We start from the raw sequence: 23,832 nt of genomic DNA on the forward strand, positions 1-23,832 counted from the left end.
AGATTCCCAAAGCGGCGATGCGATCTAGGAGCTCGTTTAAGGACGAAAACTCAACCGGATCCATCTGCTTGGAGTGCTCGGAGTTGATGCGAAGGGGGTTTTCAATGGCCCGAGAGGTCATCGTCGGCTCCGCAGCCGAACGGGCGATCATAGTAAAGTTGGCCAGCCGGAGGGTTTGGCTCGGGGCCAGAACTACCCAGGCGGTAATGTTGTCTTTAATGACAAGGCGAGCCATCGAGCCTTTCATCGACGGCACAGTTGAACTCTCAATGAAAGCACCAATGTCGGTGTCAAGACCGGCGGATCTCGGGTAGGGGGTCCCAAACTGTGCATCTAGGATCGATGGTAACAGGAGACGGGGGACACGATGTTTACCCAGGTTCGGGCCCTCTCTGTGGAGGTAATACCCTACTTCCTGCTTGATCGATCTTGACGAATATGGGTGTTACAAGAGTTGATCTACCACGAGATCATAATGACTAAACCCTAGGAGCCTAGCCTATGTGTATATGGTAATGAATGTCCTCTATCCGGACTACCCCCTCCGGTTTATATAGACACCGGGGGAATCTAGGGTTTACGTGGAGTCGGTTACATAAGAAGGAATCTTCATAGTTGGTCGCCAAGCTTGCCTTCCACGCCAAGGAGAGTCCAATCCGGACACGAGTATGGTCTTCGGTCTTTATGTCTTCACAGTGCATCAGTCCGGCCCATGGATAACAGGCCGGACGCCCGAGAACCCCTTAATCCGGGACTCCCTCAAAGACCCCCTTCCAAATCCAACGGTTATGCCCAGAACACGCTTAGGAGAGCAGTACTACTGCTCCGACGGTAGTACTCACGAAGCATTGCAATGGCGAGGAGCCACGAGGTGGTAATGCTACCGGAGCGGTACTACCACCGGGGTTGCAGCTTAGGGGCCTATGGAGATAGGGCAGGCCAGTGGAGTGCGTCAGTACCGCAATAGCGGTACTACCGCCTAGTGTGAGCGGTACTACCGCTCATAAGCTGTAGTACCACGCACCCATTGCCGCCCTACTACCGTTGAGAGCGCGACAGAACCAGAAGCAACTGGATAATCGGAAGTGGAGCGGTAGTTGGGCGGGCGGTACTACCGGTTATAAGTGGTAGTACCGCTCCCACACCGTTCTACTGTCGTGCAACCCGGCACAAAAAGTCATGTCCCTAGAAGCAACGGTAATGGCCGCGATACTGGACAACAGAAGTACCGCTTATAAGCGGTACTACCGCGGAAGTGCAACAAAGAAGCCCAAGAAAAACAGATGGAAACAGTAAAACCTGAACTACCATAACTTCTACAAATGAGCTCCGAATAGAGCAAACTCAAGCTTGTTGGATAGATGACGACATGTACTTTCCAACAACAACTGGTTATAGTAAGAAGTGGCAGGGGAGTATGCCTATGATATATAGGTGTGAAATCTCCATTGGTGAAGAACCGGCATAAACTCTATCATCGAAAAGCATCATAGAAGATGCATATGTGAACTCCGTTTTCGATGAACTCGAGCTTGTCATGAAGATGACCATAAGCTCAAAAACTCACAAAGAGAAACACCAGACAATAACCAAGAAAGATGATGCAAGGTTGCAATGGTTTGAGCTCTCTACGAACGATACGATCAAGGTACTCACTTGAGATCCCCCCTTGATAGTACGACAATCGACCCTATAACCCGGTCTCCCAACTACCACCATGAGACCGGTAAAATAGAAAACCTATCAAGGGCAAACCTTTGCCTTGCACAGTCCACTTGAGCTAGACGATGATGATCTTAACTTCCTCAAGTTGGACCACCTTTCTTGATTGCGTTGGCTCGATGAAGACTAGTTAATTGCTCCCCCATACTCCACTATGGGTGAGCCACTCTTCCGCACATCTTCACAAGTCCATTGTAACCATAATGGACGACAAGCTTCAAGCATGATCTCTTCGTGATGCTCCACTTGAACTTGCACACCGCAATCTTGATGACAATCACCACTTGATGTCACCCCCATGGGTTGTATGAGATCTTCCTCTTGACGCAAGCCCATGGAAACATACCTAACCCCATATAGAACTCTCACGTAGACCATGGGTTAGTACACAAAGCATAATGGACAATGCTTACCATACCATGGGATCACTTGATCCCACTCGATACATCTTGTACGATTTGTGTGTTGATCAACTTGGTTCACTCTTTGACTTAGCCTTGATCAACCTTGTATCATGTCTTCTCTGTGACCAATCTTTGGATAATTCCTTGAATAGCACCTTGGTCAACACATAAACTCGTTGAAACCAACAAATGGACTTCAAGAAATGCCTATGGACAAATCCTACGAATATAACTCAAGGCAACCATTAGTCCGTAGAGAATGTCATCAATTACCACAACCACACATGGGGGCACCATGCTCTCTCAAATGAAATACCAATACGTGAATCCAATAAAGCCACACCCAAAAAAAGCACATACCACCGACAAGCATCATTATGAAATTGATTTCTGTAATGATGTCATTGGTTGGTTGGTTGAAGAACTTGGTAGTTGCTTCAGTGATTTTCTATGAACTACTTATCTGCTCGATAGCTCTGAACTAAAAAATCATTTTGTGATAATAATCTAGAGCATTTGATAAGTGTAGCTAAACTTTATCCAAACTATTTTGATGATGGAAGCCTGAGGGATCTTAAACATCACATTCATCTTTAAATTGTTGAAGTCTGAGTAGATGATTGCTTCTCTGTTTAAGTAATATTCGCGAGCTCTCCTCATAAAAATGGTGCACACAAGAAACACACATTTGCTCTCCCTTGGTTTGTCCACTTTTTGAATCTACCATTAGTATTGTTTGTTGCCACTGCTATATTTGCAAGAGCGTTTTCATGTGGATAAAGACGAAATGAGGAATGTTACCAATGATGATATAATTGATCGCTTTTTAGGGCATTAAAGAAGCGTAGGAAACAATTTGAGAAAGTTAAAGGTCCTGACTTATTTATTACTACACAATTTGTACTTGATATGTTACTAATTAAATGTTTTTTTGTGTGTGAGCAGTCAAGGTCTAGTTCTGAATTTGGTTACTTTGGTGCTCCATTGTTATTATTTCTCACGTTCAACTAAAATTTCAAGCGAGACTCTTAATTTTGGATTTCACTGTTCCATCATGTTGTATTTATATTGTGCTTACTAGATAATTGTCCGTGATTTTCTTGCTCATATTAGTATGACTAGCACACATGCCCGTGCGTTGCAACGGGCTAATATATATGGTAGGCCCCTAGCTAAATTAGCATGTCCTAAGACTTCCATATCTTCACCGCTTATTTTCTTTTTTTTTTTGCCCTCATCGATGGAGGCCATGGTGTCCACCTGATGACAAACATGTCCGAAAGTGGTCAATTCTAAGATAAAACACACGACACACCTGTCATTAAACTTCACCAACGCACGACACACCTGTCACTAAACCTCACCAACGCAAGAGAATGTTATATAAAGTTTAAAAACTATAGTCGCCAAGTTCGACATGATGGCCGCCCTCCGTGTCCGTGAGCTACTCCTCACACCTGATCTATGCACCATTATCCTCTACAGTCCGGAGCAAGAGTTGCGCATCTAGACAACACATGGACCTTGCAGTTAAGAAGTGAGTTATAGGCCACAATAGCGCTACCTTCGGCAGACCAGTTTAGAACTGACAAACTAATCCCATTTGTGCATCATATAGCGAGAGAATGGGGGGTTAAAATTATATGCGTCATCGTGTCAGCCATGTCTGCCTTTGTAAACTAAATATTATGTCTGGAATATAAAAAATCTGAAATATTTGTGCATTAGCAATTGCAAGAAGTAGAAATTCACATCTATAAGAAGCAGTAGGGCACACAACCAAAAATTACCTCACCACAAATAACCTAGATTCTGACATTAGGTGGTTGGATCCGGTGACGGCGGCTATTGAGCGTCGCTCCTTTCCTGAAGGCGTTGCTGTTGAAGAATCTCGTCGTTCGTTTGGTGTAATAAGATGGTTGGTGCGGATATGATCATTGATGTAGTTTGCCGATTATGGATTTGATCGCTTCAGGGTTTTTTTTCTCTCACCTATGCATAGCTTTGGTCTTGTATGACTTTGCTATTTGTTGGTGTGTTTTTGTGTGCGTGTGTTGATATTGGCTGTGTGCATCCTAGCTATGCAGAGGCCGGGTGTGCTCATTATGTTTGATTCTTCTTGATGCTCTATTTTGAACCAATAAAATTCACCTTTTGTCGAAAAACAAATAGCTGTACAATTTTAGTGTGTAAGCAGCAGCACATCCAATTTCCACGCATGCACACGCACAAAGATCAAGTGCCACACCGCCTTGATGCCGCAAGACCTGAAGGAAAAAATAGAGTGGTTGAAAATATGAGCTCTCTTTCGCAAAAAAACAAGCTCTCATCATCCTGTGTGCACGTCGACGACTTTGGGCAGGAAGACACCATGCATCCACAAGCCTAGATCTAGGCGGTTGGAAGACTTTTTACACGAGCCATATACCAGATTCTTATCTCTTCTTGAAAAGCTTTGTCTATGGCCACCATATGCAGCGATGGATTGGTGCAACCGTGAGAGGGAAAAGGTTGACCAACACCTGGGAACTATTATGAGTACGATGTGCAGATGCGGTGGCCAGTAGGGATGCATCCAAGCACCTTCAATCTTCCCTCACACCGCCACCTCTGAGTGCAAGATTTCGGCATGTTAATCCGTAGCGTCAGGGGAGGACAATTTCTAGGACGTTGTGATGTCTCTGCAACCAAGGATCTCATCTTCCTCCTTTTGACCCCTCTGCCTTGCTGCCTTCGCTGTTGCCACCAAACGGCCGGAGTGCCGGACGTAGTCCCTGCATGTGAGCTCATTGCCATCCTGCGATGCCACCTGGCTGGGAAGATCAGGCCATCCAGTCGTGGTTGCGCATGGCGCCCAGCGCCTCTACAACATCCTTTTTGAACACGGCCATAACAGCGGCCGGCGGCGATCACGATGGACCAGGTCCATGCCGGCAAGACCAACGACGGTCCGGCTGTTGGCGAGGCGGAGGGAGAGCATCAGGCATGTGGATGGCATCGGTGAGTTCCTGCCGTGATGGTGGCCCGGCTGTCGGCGAGGGCGATGGAGAGAATCAAGCTCTTGGACTTGCGGTGGTTTGGCGGTGGCATCGGCGAGTTCGTGCGATATATCAGGAGGAAATCGAGGGGATTCTCTACGCCCCTGTTCTCTTTGTATTAGGGATTAGTATCGTAGTTATTTATAAGTTTGGGAGTTTCCCAGTTCGTTCTTCAACGGGAGTTATCTCTGGAGTCTGAAACCTACACGTAACGTAGCACAAGGTGTCCGCTTAAAGTAACATCTAAAAAGGGACTGTATATTTAATTAGTACCACCTTGGATTTTGGAAAATATGGACGCGTCGAAAAAAACTGAAAGCGTAAATTCATGGAAAGAAGCGTATTGTGACGGTGAACCCACGAAGTCAATCCGTACTTTATTATTATTATTATTATTATTATTATTATTATTATTATTAGGGAATTAGGGATTAGGGAAAGATAATGTAAGAAAATTTAATATAATTTGGTAAACTTGTCAAAGAAAATACAGTAGAGTTTTATTGGGTAAGTCAATAATAGGTGGAACAGTCGGAGCGGCTGTAGTAGACGGGGATTTCCCCGGCGGACGGAGCTAAAGCATCATCAAAGTAAGTAAGTAACCCAACGCGTGAGCACCACAGTCGGTGAGGTCCATCCAGGAATATTAGTCTACGCCCGGCGGAGCTAAAGCATCAATCAAACTAAGTAGCCTGATGTGCAGCATTGGAACGGTTTCAGACCTGGGTGCACCAAGGAAACGGTAAAGGTTCCCAGTTGTCATGGCCGTCCCATTTGGCGTCCCAATTTCCCGTCCCGTCCCTGCTCACCGTCCCGTCCCACGCGTTAAGTAGACGCCTCCCGTCGGCCATCCCCAAGTCCCAGAAGTCCCAAATCCAAAGCCCAAATCCCAAGGCCCAAATCCTCTTGTCTCTCTCGCCAACCCCATCCTGCGTGCCTGCGCCAAGATGTTCTTCCAGTTCATCGCCGTCGTCCTGGGCTGGATGGCGGACGCATGGACCATCCCGGAGAAGCTGCCGCGCGCTCTGTTCATGACGGGCGGCGTGGAGGTTCTGCTGGGGCTCATGGTGTGCATCTTCCGCCGGCCACAAGGTATCTTCCTGAGCCACCCCCTGGGGTACCACGCCGCCCTCATCTGCGCCACCGCGTGGGGCGCCGTCCCCATACTGGCGGGCATCTGGTTCTCCCTGACCGAGCTCCGTCCTCGCGTCGCGGTGGCGCTCCTGATCATCACCGTGTTCCCGCTTCTGCTCGTGATCGCGCTCGCGTTCGGAGGCTTTCTGGCGACGGCGCCCCCCAAGTAGCTGCACGCACTGTACTGCACCCGCTGCTCTCGATCGGTGATGTAACCTGTACATACATGCTCGGCCGTTGGATTAACCTAGTAGTACGTATTTAGCGCTTACGGATTGTAGGTTGTGAAATAATGAATCTGTAAGCGTCATGTGTTCCTATTCTATGGACCCTGGAGTGCGGAGGTAGGTAGCAGCAGGAGTATCTCTGATCTGATGTGTGGGAGGAGAGGATCGATTCGAAACTAGCTCTAGTGTATCTGAAGACGAGGTCCTTCTCCGTTAGTGAGTTCCGTGCTACTCATTATTATGTAACTGTATATGGAATGAATGAAATGACAAGAAAAATCCTCTCTGTGTTTCCTCTCCGTGCTCCCATGTATGAAGGTTTTTTTTTCCTTTTCTTTTCTTTTCTTTTCTTTTCTTTGAGGCAATGGATGCATGAGGATTTCTGATGTGTGAGCTGGCAAAACCAGGCACAGCACTCAGCAGCAGATTGGGCTCTGTTTGGAGGCCCGGCCCAAGACAAGGACTTTTTTCCTATACTACAGCACGACGACAAACTGTCTCAGTTCACACACACTCTGCATTCCTCTCTGTCTCTGTCTCTTCTCAGACAAAAGAAAAAGAAACCCTTGTTATAAAAAAGAAAGAAATACTACGAGTGTTCTTCCCCTCTACATCTACGAGTAGTTGGAGCGAGAATCAATGGAGGGGGCGATTGGGTGGCTGGCGCAGACCATCCTGGAAACCCTTTCCATCCCGCAGCTGCAGGCGTGGATTAGCCGGGAGGGGCTTGGCCATGACATCCAGCTGCTCGAGTCGGAGGTCGAGATGGTGGACATGGTGTGCGCTGCCGTCAGGGACAGGGCCGCCGGGAACAAGCCGCTCGGCCGGCCGCTCGCCCGCCTCGAGGGCGCGCTCTACGACGCCGACGACTTGGTGGACGAGCTTGACTACCACCGCCTCCTTGACCTCAACCTTGACACCCCGCCCGCTACAGCTTCATTAGGTAAGCCTACTGCCTTCCTGCCTTCCTGCCTGCAGATCTACTTTGTGTTAAATCCATGCTACAGTATTTTCTAGTTTTCCCAAAAGAACTGCTATCAATCACACGCCGACGAGGCCTGATCTCAACTGCTCACCCCCGCCTTTCTAAATCCAACATTTTTCTTTAGTGCTCGTGTGAACTCCTCTGTTTGTGAGATTATTAGCAGCCAGCAGATACGGTTCTAAGTCAATCGTTTATCTTTCTTCTCTAGTCGTCGGGTGCAACGACACGCCAGTACAATCTGCACACGCCGGCATGTTGGTCGAATCCTCTACTGCAGATTCGCCGGGTAATCCTACTCTCTACTCTGCACCTAAAATCGTGTTTTAGTTCAGAATCTTTCTCCAGTTTTCCTTTACGAAAGGAATCAAGCTCTCGGATGAAAGTATTGTTATTATGCCTTGTAGTAGTATTGATATGACTTATTATGGCACAGGTAATGGTTTGAGTCAGCATGATGATATATATGGGGCAGTGGTAGTGGATAATAACAAGAATAACAAGTCAAGGAGAGATGTAGATAATATACGGAGTAGGCAGGGTGCCAAGACTCGATCTGCTGTATGGCAATACTTTGTGGTCTCGGAAGCAGATGAATTCGAAAGGCCCGCGAAAGCTAAATGCGTGAAATGTGGCTCAGAGCTCAACTGTGGATCCAAATATGGGACATCAGGCTTGAAACGCCATATCCGTACTGAGGCTTGTGGCAAGAAGAAAGAAGCAGCTGACCAGGCGCTTACTCCTTCAAGGTATTGCTTGCACTTGGTCACTTGATGTCATGACAGATCTCCTTTCTCTATCTTCATTCAGCTTTTCTCGAGTTTCTCTAAATCTTTAACCACCTGGTAAAAACAAGACCGGCCCAGACTCAACCATCAGTTTCGAAATAGTATTTATTTCAAGTTAATGCATGAAAAAGAAATCCATGCCCCCTCCTCTTAATAACAACCAAGGACAGATTTTGGTACTATCAACGGTGAATTAGGAAAACGATACCGATTTTTTTTTTTTTTTTGTGATTGATCATGCATCGAAATGCGTATTTTGTGTTAGAAGAGGACACCAAGATGGGGGGTGTGCTAAAGTTTTGCAGCCAAGAGTGAAAGGCAAAGCAAAGAGAAAAACAAGTCTAGAAAACAAGAGAGAGGGAGAGCAAAAAAAAATATATATGTAGAGTCTAGCCTATGCGGTGCGCCTTGGCTCCACCAAGCATCCACGGCCGTATACAAAATGCAATCATTTCCTAGTCTCCGCCCCTTTCGCTGCTTTGCCTGAACTCGGTACCAGGAAAGGGGTATTTGGTTGCTGAGGATGGATGAATTCTTTTTTTTTTTGAGGGAGTGGATGGATCATGGATGAATGAATTTTATAATGCTCATCCTGCTGAAGCTTCCATGTAGATGGACGTTAGGGTGCCGGTGATGTCCTTGGCCACAAAAGGAGAGAGGAATTATGAAATTGGTTGGTGATGTCTTGGCCACAGGAATTTGATGTTTTTTTTTACTTTTGAGGGATACAGGAATTTGAAGGTGGGGGCGAGGTCAGCTATGGATCGGCCACCTATCTATCCAGAAACGAGCGCGTGCCCATCTCCGACGAATTTTGTTTTGTTTTGTTTTTGAGGACATCCGACGACGACTACTACGACGAATACTTTGGACACGGCGTGCACCAGCCCGGCTCCCCTTAATCTGGCCCGTGGCTTAGAAGGAGGCCCACCACACTTTGCGTTTGATGTCGAGGCCGCCGATCCGAGCTCAAGGCGACGACGCAATTGCCCACCGTTAGCGTCGCGTCGGCCTCGCCAGAGGATCCATGAGCCCACTTGGGCATGCCTGTGGCAAGGAGAGGAGGGTGTGGAGCGGCGTGGCTGATCTGATCATGACAATGCGGCCAACCTGCAAATTTGAAGGTCGACCTTGCCTTAGCAACTGCTGGAAAGTGCATCTGATGGGCATGGCGGAGCTTTTGTTGATGTTCATTTCAAGGCCAGACGCCGTGGCAGAGCTGTTGTAAGATATTACTGCATCACCAGCCCAGGGCTGCCGGGCAGGGTGGCATGCAAAGCCACGGTTCGTTGTTGTCGTCGGAGACCTCCGGGAAGCTGGCCGCCTCCGTCGTCCATTCATCGCCTGAGACCTCCGGGGAGCTGGCTGGAAGGCCGGCCTCTCTCAGCCTCGCACGGCGGCCTTGCCAGTCTGCCGCAAGGGCGGCGAGCTCATACTTCTGCTCCGTCGAGAGGCTGTCCCACAACGCCACCGAAGCTTGCAATCATGGTGAAGATGGTGCACGGAGGAGGATGTGAAGCGGGACAGTGGTGTGGTGCGGTTTTGTGCCAGACGTGGCCTTGTTAATATAGCGGATGTTGGCTAGGCCAAGCGGCGGGGTGTGTCAGTGCCCATGCCAGAGTGGGTTTCTTGGCCGGCATGCATGTTTATTGCCGGCAGGCGGACGGACGAGCTGCCCGTTTGAATGCGGTAGATATCCGTCCCGTCCACTCACGTCGCTCTGGCATTGAACAGGCTCGGAGACCAGGACGCGGCGCGGGGGGCGTGCCTGTTCAATGCTAGCACCAATGAGAGGTCTTGTCTACTCTGGGCCGGCATGAATGCGCGGCAACCGCTTCGCACGGGAGTGGTTTTTTTGGACGCGTGCATGGTAGTGGTCTGGACCCCCGCAAAGCCCCCCCCCCCCCCCTCTCCCCCTATTTATGTGGCTGTGAATTTTGTTCATTTCAGCATCTGTACAATTCCGATAACCAACAATTATTTTTATATTTTCTGGCAGCAGCACTGGTGGTACAGGAAATGGTGAAACTGTTGCACTTGGTGATTCACGCCACACAAAAAGGAAGAGAATGGATGACGAGTCAACACACACGACCAAAGCTAAAACACAATTTTGGAACAAGGTTGGATATTCGCATAGGATACAAGTAATAACTCGCCTGTTACAAGGCATATCAAGGGTTCTGAGTAAGGTTCTCAAGTTACATGGAACAGGCTTTGTTGCAAGCTCAAATCACTATCGAAGTAAAACAGCGAATCAACACCTACAAACATCAAGTGTTGTTCCAAGGAAAGTTTATGGAAGAGTTGCAGAGAAGGACTACATCATAAATTTCATGAGAGAATACAAACCCGATGGTCTATATGTTCTTCCTATTGTAGGCAGTGCAGGAATTGGGAAGACTACTCTTGCTCAGCTTGTATACAATGATCCAACCATGGCAGAGCGCTTTGACCAAAGGATATGGGTTTCGGTGTCTAACAACTTTGATGAAGTGAGACTCTCAAAAGAGATCTTAGATTGTGTCTCTCAGCAAACACATGAAGGACTATGCAGCTTTTCCAAGCTTCAGGAGGTCTTGAAGATGCATATCACATCAAAGAGGATTCTGCTTATTTTTGATGATGTCTGGGATGACTTCAACCTCTGCAGATGGAGCCAACTATTAGCTCCTTTGCAGTCTAACACTAACGGCACTGTGATTCTTTTGACAACTCGAAACTTGTCTGTTGCACAAACTGTCTGTACAGTTGAACCATTCAAGTTATGTGATTTAGAATATGAGGATTTTTTGTCATTATTTAAGTCATGCGCATTTGGTGACGAGGACTATGAAAGGAATAAAAGTCTAAGCACCATTGGACTGCGCATAGCAGAGAAGTTAAAGGGAAACCCATTAGCAGCTGTAACAGTAGGCAGACTATTAAGGATGAACCTTACCATTGATCACTGGAATAACATTCTGAAGAACGAAGATTGGAAATCTCTGCAACTAAATGGAGGCATAATGACTTCTTTGAAGCGTAGCTATGATCAGCTCCCCTACCATTTACAACAATGCTTCTTATTTTGTTCTATATTCCCCGAGAGATATCAGTTCCTTGATGAGGAATTGGTCCAAATTTGGATTTCAATGGGATATGTGAAGTGTGACAATTCAAGTCAGAGGCTTGAGGAGAAAGGAATGGACTATTTGGCTGATCTTGTGAACTTGGGCTTCTTTGAGCAAGTTGAAAGAGAAGAGACCTATCCAGGTTGTCAAACTTGCTATGTTATTTGCGGTCTTATGCATGATTTTGCGAGGGTAGTCTCAAGAACTGAGTGTGCAACTATAGATGGCCTGCAGTGCTGTGAGATGCTGCCAACTATACGCCATTTGTCAGTAGTAAGTGATCCTGGATATAGCACAGATCAACATGCAAGCATACCTCGCAATAAGAAGTCTGAGAAGAACATGTTCGCCGGATGTACATCGCTGTGGAAATTGAGGACATTGGTATTCATTGGGCAGTATGACATGTTCTTCAAATCCTCTCCAGATATATTCCAAGGGGCACATAATTTGCGCCTGCTGCAAATTTCTGCAGCACCTGCTGGTTTAAACCCTTTACTGTGCAGTTTGGTGAATTTGAAACATCTTCGCTACTTAGACATCAAAGCTGCTGATGGGCTTGGGGCTTTGCCTCAAATTTTGAGCAAGTTTTGCCATCTTGAAGTATTACATGTTGGCTCATACACCAATCCTACTATGCCTGTCAGGATTGACCATATTTTCAGGTTGCGGCATCTTGTTACAGAAGAGGAGGCATACTCTTCCATTGCTAACATTGGTAACCTGACTTCTCTTCAGGAGCTACCCAATTTTGTGGTTCAAAATTCCAGTGGCTATGAGATAAGACAACTCCAGTCCATGAAAGAGCTTGTACAACTTGGGGTGTCTCGACTTGAAAATGTTAAAACTCGAGAGGAGGCTTACGGAGCAGGACTCAGAGACAAAAACCACTTGGAAAAACTGCACTTGTCCTGGAAAGGTGCCTCGCCAGATGATGAATATGATAGTGACCTGAGCTCTGGTAATGATTGGTTGTCAGTAGAGGTTCTTGACGGCCTTCAACCACCCACTAGCCTAAAGCATCTGCAGATATCTGGGTACAGTGGGCAACTCTTCCCAACTTGGCTTGCCGACAGTATCTCAGTTACTTCTTTGCAGACTCTTCATATAGAGAGTTGTGGAAAATTGTCAATATTTCCTTCTCTTGTACAGCTTCCGTTTCTCAGAACGTTGAAGTTGATGGCAATGATTAGTGTTACAGAAGTATCATTTCCTTCGTTGGAGGAGTTGGTATTAATTCAAATGCCAAAGTTGGTTCGGTGTTCCTGCATTTCCACTCTGGACTTGAGCTCCAACTTAAGGTTTCTGCACATCAAGAGGTGTCCTGCACTGAAGATATTTCCTCTATTTGAGGTTTCCCAGAAATTTATAATCAAGCAGAAATCTTGGTTGCCCAGTATTAGGGAACTCATTATCCATGGATGTCCTAACTTATTGGTGCCACGTCCCCTTCCTCCTTCAGTTACCATTTCCAAACTATCCGTCGTCGATGTTCCAACACTCCCAAGGATAGAGGTGTCATCTGGTGACACACTAACAATTGGATCCAGGAGTGAGGGCTATGATAATTTTGATAGTTCTTCGGACATGATGACTGTACTGGATCGTGAAATTTTGGCATTCCACAATCTGAGGGGCCTCAGATACTTGCGAATAGATGGTTGCCAAAATCTAGTGTATATTTCATTCACAGAATTAGTGCAACTTATTTCTTTAAAGAGTTTGGAAATATGTTGCTGCCGAAAACTTTTCTCCTCAAAAGTTATGCCAGAGCATACCCGTGAAGATGTGACAGCTGCAGATCGCAAGCCCCTCCCATCTCTTGTCACTCTCAGAATTAAGTGTTGTGGAATAGTAGGGAAATGGCTGTCTTTGATGCTGGGATATGTGCTGGCCCTAGCAGAATTGCTTTTAGAGGATTGTCCAGGGATAACACAGTTAGCGATAGAAGAGGAAGAAAACATTCAATCTTATTGTACCTCAGTTCCTGTGGATTCATCATCAGGAGGTTTAAATGACACATTTTTTACAAGCTCTGCTCAAGATGGACTCTTAAGCCTTCCACCGAATCTCATGTCCTCTCTCAAGAGGATATCGATTCGGGAGTGCCCTCGTCTAGTATTTTGCGGGAACAACAAAGGCTTGTCTAGATTTACCTGCCTTGAGAAGCTAACAATCTGGGGATGCCCCGGGCTGCTCTCATCTTTGGTGGATAAAGATGGAAATGATGATCAGATGAACGGAAGATGGCTCCTGCCGAAATCACTTGTAGAACTTGAGATCCGTGGTGATTCACCAGAAATGCTGCAGCCCTGTTTTCCAGAGAATGTGAGCTGCCTCAAAAAAATGGAGGTGTGGTTCAGCCCAAGTCTGAGATCTCTACAGCTGCGTACCTGCATGGCACTGGAAGAGTTGATAATTGTAAACTGTAGATCACTCGCTGCACTAGAGAGCTTGCAATTGCTTGACAGCCTTAGGCATTTCAAAGTATTCAGATCCCCTGGCATGCTTCCATGTTTGGAGAATTTGTCTTTATGCCCTGGACTAGAAAGGCTTGTGATTGATGACCCTTCTGTCTTTACTGTGTCAATCTGCAAGCAACTCACCTCCCTCCAACGCCTAGAACTTGAAAAATGTGAATTTGTAACCAGACTAACAGAGCAGCAAGAGAGAGGGCTTCAGCTCCTGACATCCTTGCAAGAGCTGGCAATCCGGGATTGCCATGATCTCAAATATCTCCCAGCGGCATTGCACCAGCTTCCTTCGCTCAAGAAGTTGAAGATCAATGGTTGTTTGGGAATCTCAAGGCTGCCTGAACAGGGCCTTCCACTCTCGCTGCAGGAAATGGATATCAGCAACTGCAGCAAGGTGTTTAATGATCACTGCAAGTCTCTAGCAGCAGGGAAGCTAAAGGTCAAAATTGTTGGAAATATAGAAACTGTTTAATGGCTGGGGTGCCGAGCACACTTCTTACCAGTGCTTTATAAGGTATTCTACTATTAATCATGTTATTATCTTCACAGTTGACACGCCATCAATGTGATGCTAATGTAAGCAGCCCCTCTGCAGGCATATTCTATGGTTGCTTCAGTGATGGACCGTCTTCAGGATGAGGGCAACCCCTGTGTTTTGCTTGATCACCAGTTTATGCTTGTCTGTTATTTTCTGAACTCGTTAATTCAACATGATTGTCTGTCAGGTCCCTGACTCACTCGTTTAACTCAACATGATTGTTTGTCATCTCCTTGACTATAGAATGAACTGCGTGGCGGGGGATTGTTCGTTACAAGGTGCTGTGATGAAGCTTCACCAAAATTTTGTTGCGACACCATATGCACAAATGCTCCGCCATGTTGTAAAATAGACCAGACCGATCTATCGAACTCGTAGCTCGCCATGTTATGAACAGCTTTGTTTCTTTTGTGTATATCCCAGACTATATTATTTGGATAATGGAACTTCATTGATACCGACGGTGGTCACCCCAGAGAACTCATGCATACAGTTTGATAGTATTCAAATTCAAAATTTCAGTTCCACAATTCAAATTCATTTTTAACACAGAAATATCAAATCATAGCAAATGTTCATCAAAACGCGTAGTCCACCTCAACATGATTAAAAAAAATGAAATAAAACAAACTACATAGAGCCAATGAAGTGGCAACTCCATCTTCCCCAGCCGCCAAATTAAAGATATCGACATCCACAATATTGAACAAAAAAGTATGGAAATTCATTTCATGATGAATCTAATCAGACTAATTAGATATTATGGATTTTGATATGTTTCTCTATAAATTTGATCAAATTTAAAAGGTTCGATTTTTCAATAATACACCTTATAATTTGAAACACAGTGAATATTTTTTTAAGAAACCCAACAACACCAACGGCGTAGCAAAGCATGCTCAACCCCTCTAGTATATCATGATGCCCTCTCTGTGTCACTCTGTGCTCGATAAATCATGCAGTCTATCGTTTCCTCCTGAGATCTCCTGTTGTCATAGATCTTGACACAAATGCGGGAATCCAATAAACTGGATATTTAGGAAGTAGTAACTAACAATTATTAACCCTCACCAATGCACATGAATATAATCTAACTCTGTGGCAGTCATTGGACAAAAACTATATGGACACCGCTAGCCTTCTCTAATGCAGCCTAAATTTCTTTTTCTTTATCTAGGCAGCAGAATAAACATTTGGTGCTGAGGTGTGTAAGCAAAATCATATGATACGACATGTACCGCCAGCCGTCATCTACCTCACCTAAACCCCAGATAACTGCTAGGATTCCTTTTGATACCAATTGTTGGGCGCTGCATCTCGCAACCCCTCTTCTTCTTCCTCGGTGTTGCCTCTCACAACTCACTTGTGTCTCTCTTTGTTTCTCTCAAGGACACACACATGCACGCATACACCAAGGAGAAGACACAATAGCTTTGCCGAGAGTCATTTCCTTGATGCCCACCGTGGCTACATTGTTTCTTCTGCCCACACCACCTTTTCATTACTCAATAGAAGTATTTATACACAAGCTTAGGCAATCCTGCCATGCAACTCACGCCACTACTCCTATCCACTCTCTGCATGCATTAACCACTGACAAGTTACCCACGTCCCAAGCCATGCAACGCCTCCTGTAATCTCTCCACATCCACTTGGCTATGACTGCTAAGGGCATCTCCAGCCGTTGGCCCCCCAGGGGGCGTCTAAAAGCGCCGCCTGAGGGTGAGCCAGCGAAAAAAATGGCACTGGGGCGAGTCGGTCCCCAGCCGTCGGCCCCCAGGGCCGCCCCCAGGCGCGTATCTTAAAGAAAACAGAACCGTTCGGCGAAGTTATGATAAAAACTAGTTAAATTTCGGCCAAACATTACAAATTTCGGCAAAATTCGGCCAAACATTACATTAACCTAATCTAAAAAAAGAAAGGGGCTGAAGTCGTCGCCGCCATCGTCGTCATCGGCCTTCTCCTCCTTGACGCGGGTGCCCCTGCTGGACCCCTCTCCGGCGTCGCCATGGCGAACAGGCGGCGGCGCGTAGTCGTCGTCGTCGCTGTCGCACAAGACGACGACCCTGCCTTCCTCGCGGCCGCGTCGGCGCTCCTCGAAGCGGCGTAGGGCGGCGCACTGGCGCTCCTTCTCCTTCTCGCGGCGCGCCTTCTCCATCGCAATGGAGTCCTCACTACAAGAATTCTGTTAATACATGACGGTCTGAGTCCGTCACAGACCTATGCAAAACCATCATGGATGGGAACCCATGACGGATTTAAATTCCGTCATGTATATCGCGTCATAATTGGCCCACCACACACTGCATGACAGATCATCCAAAACCGTCATGATCCGTGACGATTCTTGGCCGTCATGGATGGGACTTAACTAACATGCTCATAACGGCGTTAACTTGTGTGTCACATCAGAATCTGACATGGATCTGACGTGGCAGCCCATGAAGTAGTCGGCCCAATAAGAATTTTGGCTCACTAAAGCTCCATCTAAGACAAACATCCATGTAGTCAGCCCAGTTGGAACTTTGGCCCGTTAAACTTTACGTATGTCCAAGGCCCACTGATTTCAATCTCAACAATTAGCCATCTAATTTCTCTTCGTCCATCTACAAACAATTGCAATTTCTCAAAAAAAAATCTACAAACAATTGCAAATTCTGAGCCAGTATACATTTTACAGAAGATGTATGCACATGTCATTAAATAAAAGAAAAAATACATATGTTCCTCAAAAAAAAATACATACAGACAGCAGAAAAAATTACACAAAAACATTAAACTATGGATATTTCCTGACATTTCCTGACAGTACATCTGAAAAGGACCACCAAAACAGAATAAGCTAAAAATACAAACTCCCAATCCTAATTCTGTCTAAGGGTGTGGGTATTCCTTGGTTTTCTCGACGGAGATCCGGCCATCCCTGCTGATGTTATTGAAGAGAGAACCTTATCCGCCAGTATCAGGCCTCAACCCATGGTCGACATTGCCTGCGCGTGGACAAACCTTAAGACAGCCTGAAAAAAATTGAAAGTATAGAGGAAAGAGGACCTGGTGGAGCGAGCGGCTCATAGCAGCGCGGTAGTCAGAGAATCCGGCAGTGAGGACTGCGTAGGCGACATATGCAGGGCCCCTGGCGACGGAGGATGGCAGCCTCCTAGCAGAGCGCATCCCCAGCTGCTGGGCCCGGTGGCGGCTCTGTGCATCCCCGCGGTTCAGCACGCCCACGATGGGGTCGGTCGCTCCGTGCAGCGATATGGGCGTGACCTGCATCGACGAGACCGGCTCCGTGTTGTGCACTAGGGGCTGGATCGGGGAGTGGAGGCTAGAGGTGAGGGAAGGGGATCGGGGAGTGGAGGTTAGAGGTGAGGGAAGGGGATGTGGTAGTTGCCGCAAGTGTGTAGGGAGGGAGGACGCCCGTTGCCGCGCCGTTATCCTCCCACGGTTGCCGTGGACTCGCGGATCTCAGCCGGATTTGGCCAGAGGAGGGGACACTACGGCGGGGCGGTGGGAGTGCAGGCAGCGCGGCCGGTTGAGGGGAAGCTGGGCACGGCGGGGAGGCGTCAGAACAGGAGGATGTGTGCACGACGGGGAGGAGCCAAGAGGGGAGGAGGTGGGTACGGCGGGCTGGCGGCATGAGAGGAAGAAGGTGGGTTGGTGCGGCGTGGGGGCGCTGGTCACGGGCGGAGATAACGCGTGGGTGGGCTAAAGAACAATCGAGAAAGAGGGGAGATGTGCTAGCCGTCGGATCTCGGAGGAGCAGACGGTTTAGATGTGCGATCCGTGGGAGGGTTTGGTCAACCAATCACAACGCGAGTTTTCGCTCACATTGGATCGCCACATCAGCAGGGGCAGGGGCAGTCCGTTTCCTAATTAAAAAAAAAGAAGGAGCAGCAGTCCGTCACGGCTTGGACAACGTTAAAAAGCCCTACTAGTCCTTCTATGAGTTTTTCGTCACCGAACATGACGGTTCTACAGAATACAGTTGGACTATATATGTTGATTTCCATATAAATGAAATTGAAAATTTATATTATTTATATAGTTTTAACTTAACATGAATTAATATTTGGAGTCACATATTATATATAGGTATATAGAGAGATGTTGTGTACGAGTGCAAATCTTTATCTCTGCAAAAAAAAATTGCAAATTTATATTTGCAATCTGTCACACCAGTTAAGTAAAATTGAATTAAATTTTGAAGTCATGAATTATATATATATATATATAGTTGTTGTGTACGAGTGCAAAGTTTTATGTCCGCAATCTGTCGCACCATGATTTCTTGACCAACACGTATGGACTATTCAAGTAGGTGAGAGGTGCATGGTTTGATCCATGGCACACCATTTTTTACTAAAACTTTTATTGTAGATGCATTATCAAAAGGAAAATGACAAAATGCTCCTTCAACCATGCTATACGTACGACAAATCACGTATGAATTCTATCTGATAGAGCAGATCAAACCGTATGTCAGTTGGACTCTAAGTCCAACAACGGCTGGATGTTGCATCGTACCAAATCGGACAAGTCATGCTCGTACGTGTAGAAGTTTCGATGCTCCTTTAGTCATGCCGGTAGGAGTGTTGTCACGCGCTAGTCTCTTAACTCACGAGGTCTTGGGATCAAGTCTTGATTGCAATTTTTTATTAAAATTTGAAATCTACGGATTCCAGGAAAAAGACAAAAAACATATGGGCTTGGTTGGATTTCTAGGCACATTCACATCTTACTTATCGATGACGGTTTTCGTGACGGATGAGAGAAAATCGTCATATACTGTGACGGATTTTCACTCGTCACAAATCTGTCATGGATTAACAGGTTTCTTGTAGTGCCTGGCGCGCCCATTCGAGGGCCGCGTTGTCGTCGTCGTCGAACTCCGCCTTCACCGGCGCCAGCCCCGGCTCCGTCTTCACCGGCGCCAGCCCCGGCTCCGTCTTTGGCTTGACGAAGCGCGGAGGAGCCGACGAGGGGGCGCGCCGGCCGCCCTCGTTGATGACGATGCCGGCGCTGCGAGTGCGCCGGCCGAGCGGCGTCTCCGCCGCGGGCTCGGCCTTGACGCCGAGCAGCGCCGGAGAGCCGGAGGAGTGTGAAGAGGAGCGTGATGAGGAGGAAGAAGAGGAGGCGCCGAACCTCCTTGGAGCCCATGGCCCGGCGCGTCGGTGCCGCCCTCGAGGTACGTGAGCACGCCCTCGAGTGTGCGGACGGGGACGCCCCACTAGAGGTGGCGCCCCTTGCTGTTCTACGGGCCGCCGACCACCGGCGCGCCGTTGGTGGACGCCAAGCGCTGCTGTTGGCGGTGCTCGAAATACGCCGCCCAGGCCGCGTGGTTGTCGGCGGCGTACTGGGGGAGGGAGAGCTCGGCGTCGGTGAGGGACGCGCGCACGATCTCGACCTCCTCGGCGAAGTACCTCGGCTTCGCCACGGCGTCGGGCAACGGGGGAATGGGCACTCCCCCGGCGCTGAGTCTCCACCCCGTCGGCCCGGCGCGCATGTCCGGCGACGCCGGAATGTTCGCCTGGAACAGGAGCCAGGACTCCTGTTCGCGGAGCGAACGGCGGCCGAAGCCGTTGGCCGCCGCCGTATCTCCGGGGAAGCGTTCTGCCATGGCGATGGCGGGGCTGGGCGGGCTCGGGAGAGGTAGAGGGAGGGGCTGCGCGGCGGCGCTCGGGGAGAGGTAGGGAGAGGAAGGGCTGGACGGTGGCGAGGGGCGGGGCTGGTGTGGGCGCAGGTGAGTGGAGGCCGCCGGCTTTTATAGCCGGGCCGCGCCCGTGTGTACGCGTGCGAGGGAGGGGAGGCGTCGGCGTGCCGTCCCGTGACGCGCCGCCCATGAGGAATCAATGGCAAGGCTGACCGGCGGCAGCCTTGCCATTGATTCCCCGCGGGAACCGAGGCCGTTGGGGGAAGACAAGGCGCCGAGTCGCTGACGCGGCTGGCCCGCGTCTTTTTCGCGCCAAAACAGCTCGCCCCGGTGCCCCCGGGCGCCCTCCAGCGCGCCGGGTTCGGCCTGGGTCCGCCGGCGCTGTTTTTGGCCCAAGCCGGCGAAAATCGGGCTCCTGGGGGCGCGACTGGGCCGTTTTTTCGGCGCCGGCGCAAAAAAAATCGCCTGGGGAGGCCTTCCTAGGGGCGTGGCTGGAGATGCCCTAACAACCTCATTGACTTAAGCAAAAATAAACGCGGCAAATTAACGAAACGGCTGCATGCATGCTGACTACTTCTAATGAAGGGAGCGCCTGGAACTCATTCGACTGAGAAATAAAATGGTCTCAGTCGAATGACGTGGCGATGACGTCATTGTTATTTGTCCCAGCCTGATCGCCAGGCTCCTTTCTCCCCCCGCACAAAACAAAAATAGAAAAGCCCAATTGGGTTGAAACTTCTCCCTTGTTAGTTGTGGGTTGTTGGCCTTTGTCTTGTGGGCCTTTTTGGGTTGTGGGCCTTTTTGGGTTGTTTGTTTTGGGTTGTCAAGAAAAAACAGGAGAGCCTGGCATTCAAACTTCTCCCGTGCTTGACCTTCTCTCGTCTCTCCCCTGTCTTCCCCTGCTTCTATCTCATTTGAAACAGTAACAACTGTTGGGGAACGTAGCAGAAATTCAAAAATTTCCTACGTGTCACCAAGATCTATCTATGGAGAGACCAGCAACGAGGGGAAGGAGAGTGCATCTACATACCCTTGTAGATCGCTAAGCGGAAGCGTTCAAGTGAACGGGGTTGATGGAGTCGTACTCGTCGTGATCCAAATCACCGATGACCAAGTGCCGAACGCACGGCACCTCCGCGTTCAACACACGTACAGCCCGGTGACAACTCCCATGCCTTGATCCAACAAGGAGAGAGCGAGAGGTTGAGGAAGACTCCATCCAGCAGCAGCACAACGGCGTGGTGGTGATGGAGGAGCGTGGCAATCCTGCAGGGCTTCGCCAAGCACCACAGAAGAGGAGGAAGAGAGGGATGCAGGGCTGCGCCAACGAGAGATCAAATCGCGCGTATTCTGGGCAGCCCAATGCCTCAATATATATAGGGAAGGGGAGGGGCTGCGCCCCCTCTAGGGTTCCCACCCCTAGGGGGGCGGCAGCCCTAGATGGACAAGGGGTGGCGGCCAAGAGGGGGGAGGAGAGGGAGGCGCAGGGTGTATGGGCCTTAGGGCCCATCTGCCCTTAGGGTTTGCCCCCTCTCCCCTTCTATGCGCATGGGCCTTAGTGGGGCTGGTGCCCTTGGCCCATGTAGGCCAAGGAGCACTCCCTACAGCCCATGTGCCCCCCCCGGGGCAGGTGGCCCCACTTGGTGGACCCCCGGGACCCTCCCGATGGTCCCGGTACGTTACCGATAAACCCCGAAACTCTTCCGGTGACCAAAACAGGACTTCCCATATATAAATCTTTACCTCCGGACCATTCCGGAACTCCTCGTGACGTCCGGGATCTCATCCGGGACTCCGAACAACATTCCGTAACCACATACAAACTTCCTTTATAACCCTAGTGTCATCGAACCTTAAGTGTGTAGACCCTATGGGTTCGGGAGACATGCAGACATGACTGAGACGTTCTCCGGTCAATAACCAACAGCGGGATCTGGATACCCATGTTGGCTCCCACATGTTCCACGATGATCTCATCGTATGAACCACGATGTCAAGGACTTAATGAATCCCGTATACAATTCCCTTTGTCTATCGGTACGATACTTGCCCGAGATTCGATCGTCGGTATCCCGATACCTTGTTCAATCTCGTTACCGGCAAGTCTCCTTACTCGTTCCGTAACACATCATCCCGTGATCAACTCCTTGATCACACTGTGCACATTATGATGATGTCCTACCGAGTGGGCCCAGAGATACCTCTCCGTTTACACGGAGTGACAAATCCCAGTCTCGATTCGTGCCAACCCAACAGACACTTTCGGAGATACCTGTAATGTACCTTTATAGCCACCCGGTTACGTTGTGACGTTTGGCACACCCAAAGCACTCCTACGGTATCCGGGAGTTGCACAATCTCATGGTCTAAGGAAATGATACTTGACATTAGAAAAGTTTCAGCATACGAACTACACGATCTAGTGCTATGCTTAGGATTGGGTCTTTTCCATCACATCATTCTCCTAATGATGTGATCCCGTTATCAACGACATCCAATGTCCATGGTCAGGAAACCGTAACCATCTATTGATCAACGAGCTAGTCAACTAGAGGCTTACTAGGGACATGGTGTTGTCTATGTATCCACACATGTATCTGAGTTTCCTATCAATACAATTCTAGCATGGATAATAAACGATTATCATGAACAAGGAAATATAATAATAATCAATTTATTATAGCCTCTAGGGCATATTTCCAACAGTCTCCCACTTGCACTAGAGTCAATAATCTAGTTCACATGGATATGTGATTAACACTCAAGGTCACATCCCCATGTGACTAACACCCAAAGAGTTTACTAGAGTCAATAATCTAGTTCACATTTACCATGTGATTAACACTCGATGAGTTCTGGGTTTGATCATGTTGCTTGTGAGAGAGGTTATAGTCAACGGGTCTGAACCTTTCAGATCCGTGTGTGCTTTACAAATCTCTATGTCATCTCCTAGATGCAGCTACCACGCTCTATTTGGAGCTATTCCAAATAATTGTTCTACTTGGAGCTATTCTAAATTGTTGCTCCATTATACGTATCTGGTATCTCTACTCAGAGCTATCCGGATAGGTGTTAAGCTTGCATCGACGTAACCCTTTACGACGAACTCTTTTACCACCTCCATAATCGAGAAAATTCCTTAGTCCACTAGTTACTAAGGATAACTTTGACCGCTGTCCTGTGATCCATTCTTGGATCACTCTTGTACCCCTTGACTGACTCATGGCAAGGCACACTTCAGGTGCGGTACACAGCATAGCATACTGTAGATCCTATGTCTTAAGCATAGGGGACGACCTTCGTCCTTTCTCTCTATTCTGCCGTGGTCGAGCTTTAAGTCTTAACTTCATACCTTACAACTCAGGCAAGAATTTCTTCTTTGACTGATCCATCTTGAACACCTTCAAGATCATGTTAAGGAATGTGCTCATTTGAAAGTACCATTAAGCGTTTTGATCTATCCTTATAGATCTTAATGCTCAATACTCAAGTAGCCTAATCCAGGTTTTCCATTGAAAAACATTTTTCAAGTAACTCTGCATGCTTTCCAGAAATTCTACATCATTTCTGATCCATAATATGTCAACAACATATACTCATCAGAAATTCTATAGTGCTCCCACTCACTTCTTTGGAAATACAAGTTTCTCATAAACTTTGTATACACCCAAAATCTTTGATCATCTCATCAAAGCATACATTCCAACTCCGAGATGCTTACTCCAGTCCTTAGAAGGATTGCTAGAGCTTTGCATACTTATT

General features: G+C 47.9%; 1 protein-coding gene across 2 annotated transcripts; it reads left to right on the top strand.

The window, feature by feature from the left end:
- The first annotated feature begins 7,057 nt into the window (after positions 1-7,057).
- LOC125553206 (putative disease resistance RPP13-like protein 1) lies at positions 7,058-14,881 on the top strand. 2 transcript variants are annotated; one of them, XM_087519226.1, is made up of 5 exons: positions 7,058-7,468; positions 7,719-7,796; positions 7,944-8,256; positions 10,295-14,396; positions 14,478-14,881. In XM_087519226.1, exons 1-4 carry the CDS (start codon positions 7,165-7,167, stop codon positions 14,352-14,354), a joined length of 4,755 nt encoding a protein of 1,584 aa, XP_087375352.1. In that variant the 5' UTR covers positions 7,058-7,164; the 3' UTR covers positions 14,355-14,396; positions 14,478-14,881. The 2 variants fall into 2 exon arrangements, with proteins under 2 accessions (XP_087375352.1, XP_087375353.1); XM_087519227.1 differs by having other exon boundaries at positions 10,298-14,396.
- The last annotated feature ends 8,951 nt before the right edge of the window (positions 14,882-23,832 follow it).

The sequence above is a fragment of the Triticum urartu genome, chromosome 4A, assembly GCF_056163025.1.
Source record: "Triticum urartu cultivar PI428250 chromosome 4A, HENAU_Tu73, whole genome shotgun sequence".
Classification (NCBI taxonomy): Eukaryota; Viridiplantae; Streptophyta; class Magnoliopsida; order Poales; family Poaceae; genus Triticum; species Triticum urartu.

Coding starts and splice junctions, on each gene's coding strand:
- LOC125553206 (XM_087519226.1), top strand. CDS start 7,165: ATGGAGGGGGCGATTGGGTGGCTGGCGCAGACCATCCTGGAAACCCTT. Junction 7,469..7,718: donor GCCCGCTACAGCTTCATTAG/GTAAGCCTACTG, acceptor TTTCTTCTCTAG/TCGTCGGGTGCAACGACACG. Junction 7,797..7,943: donor CTCTACTGCAGATTCGCCGG/GTAATCCTACTC, acceptor ATTATGGCACAG/GTAATGGTTTGAGTCAGCAT.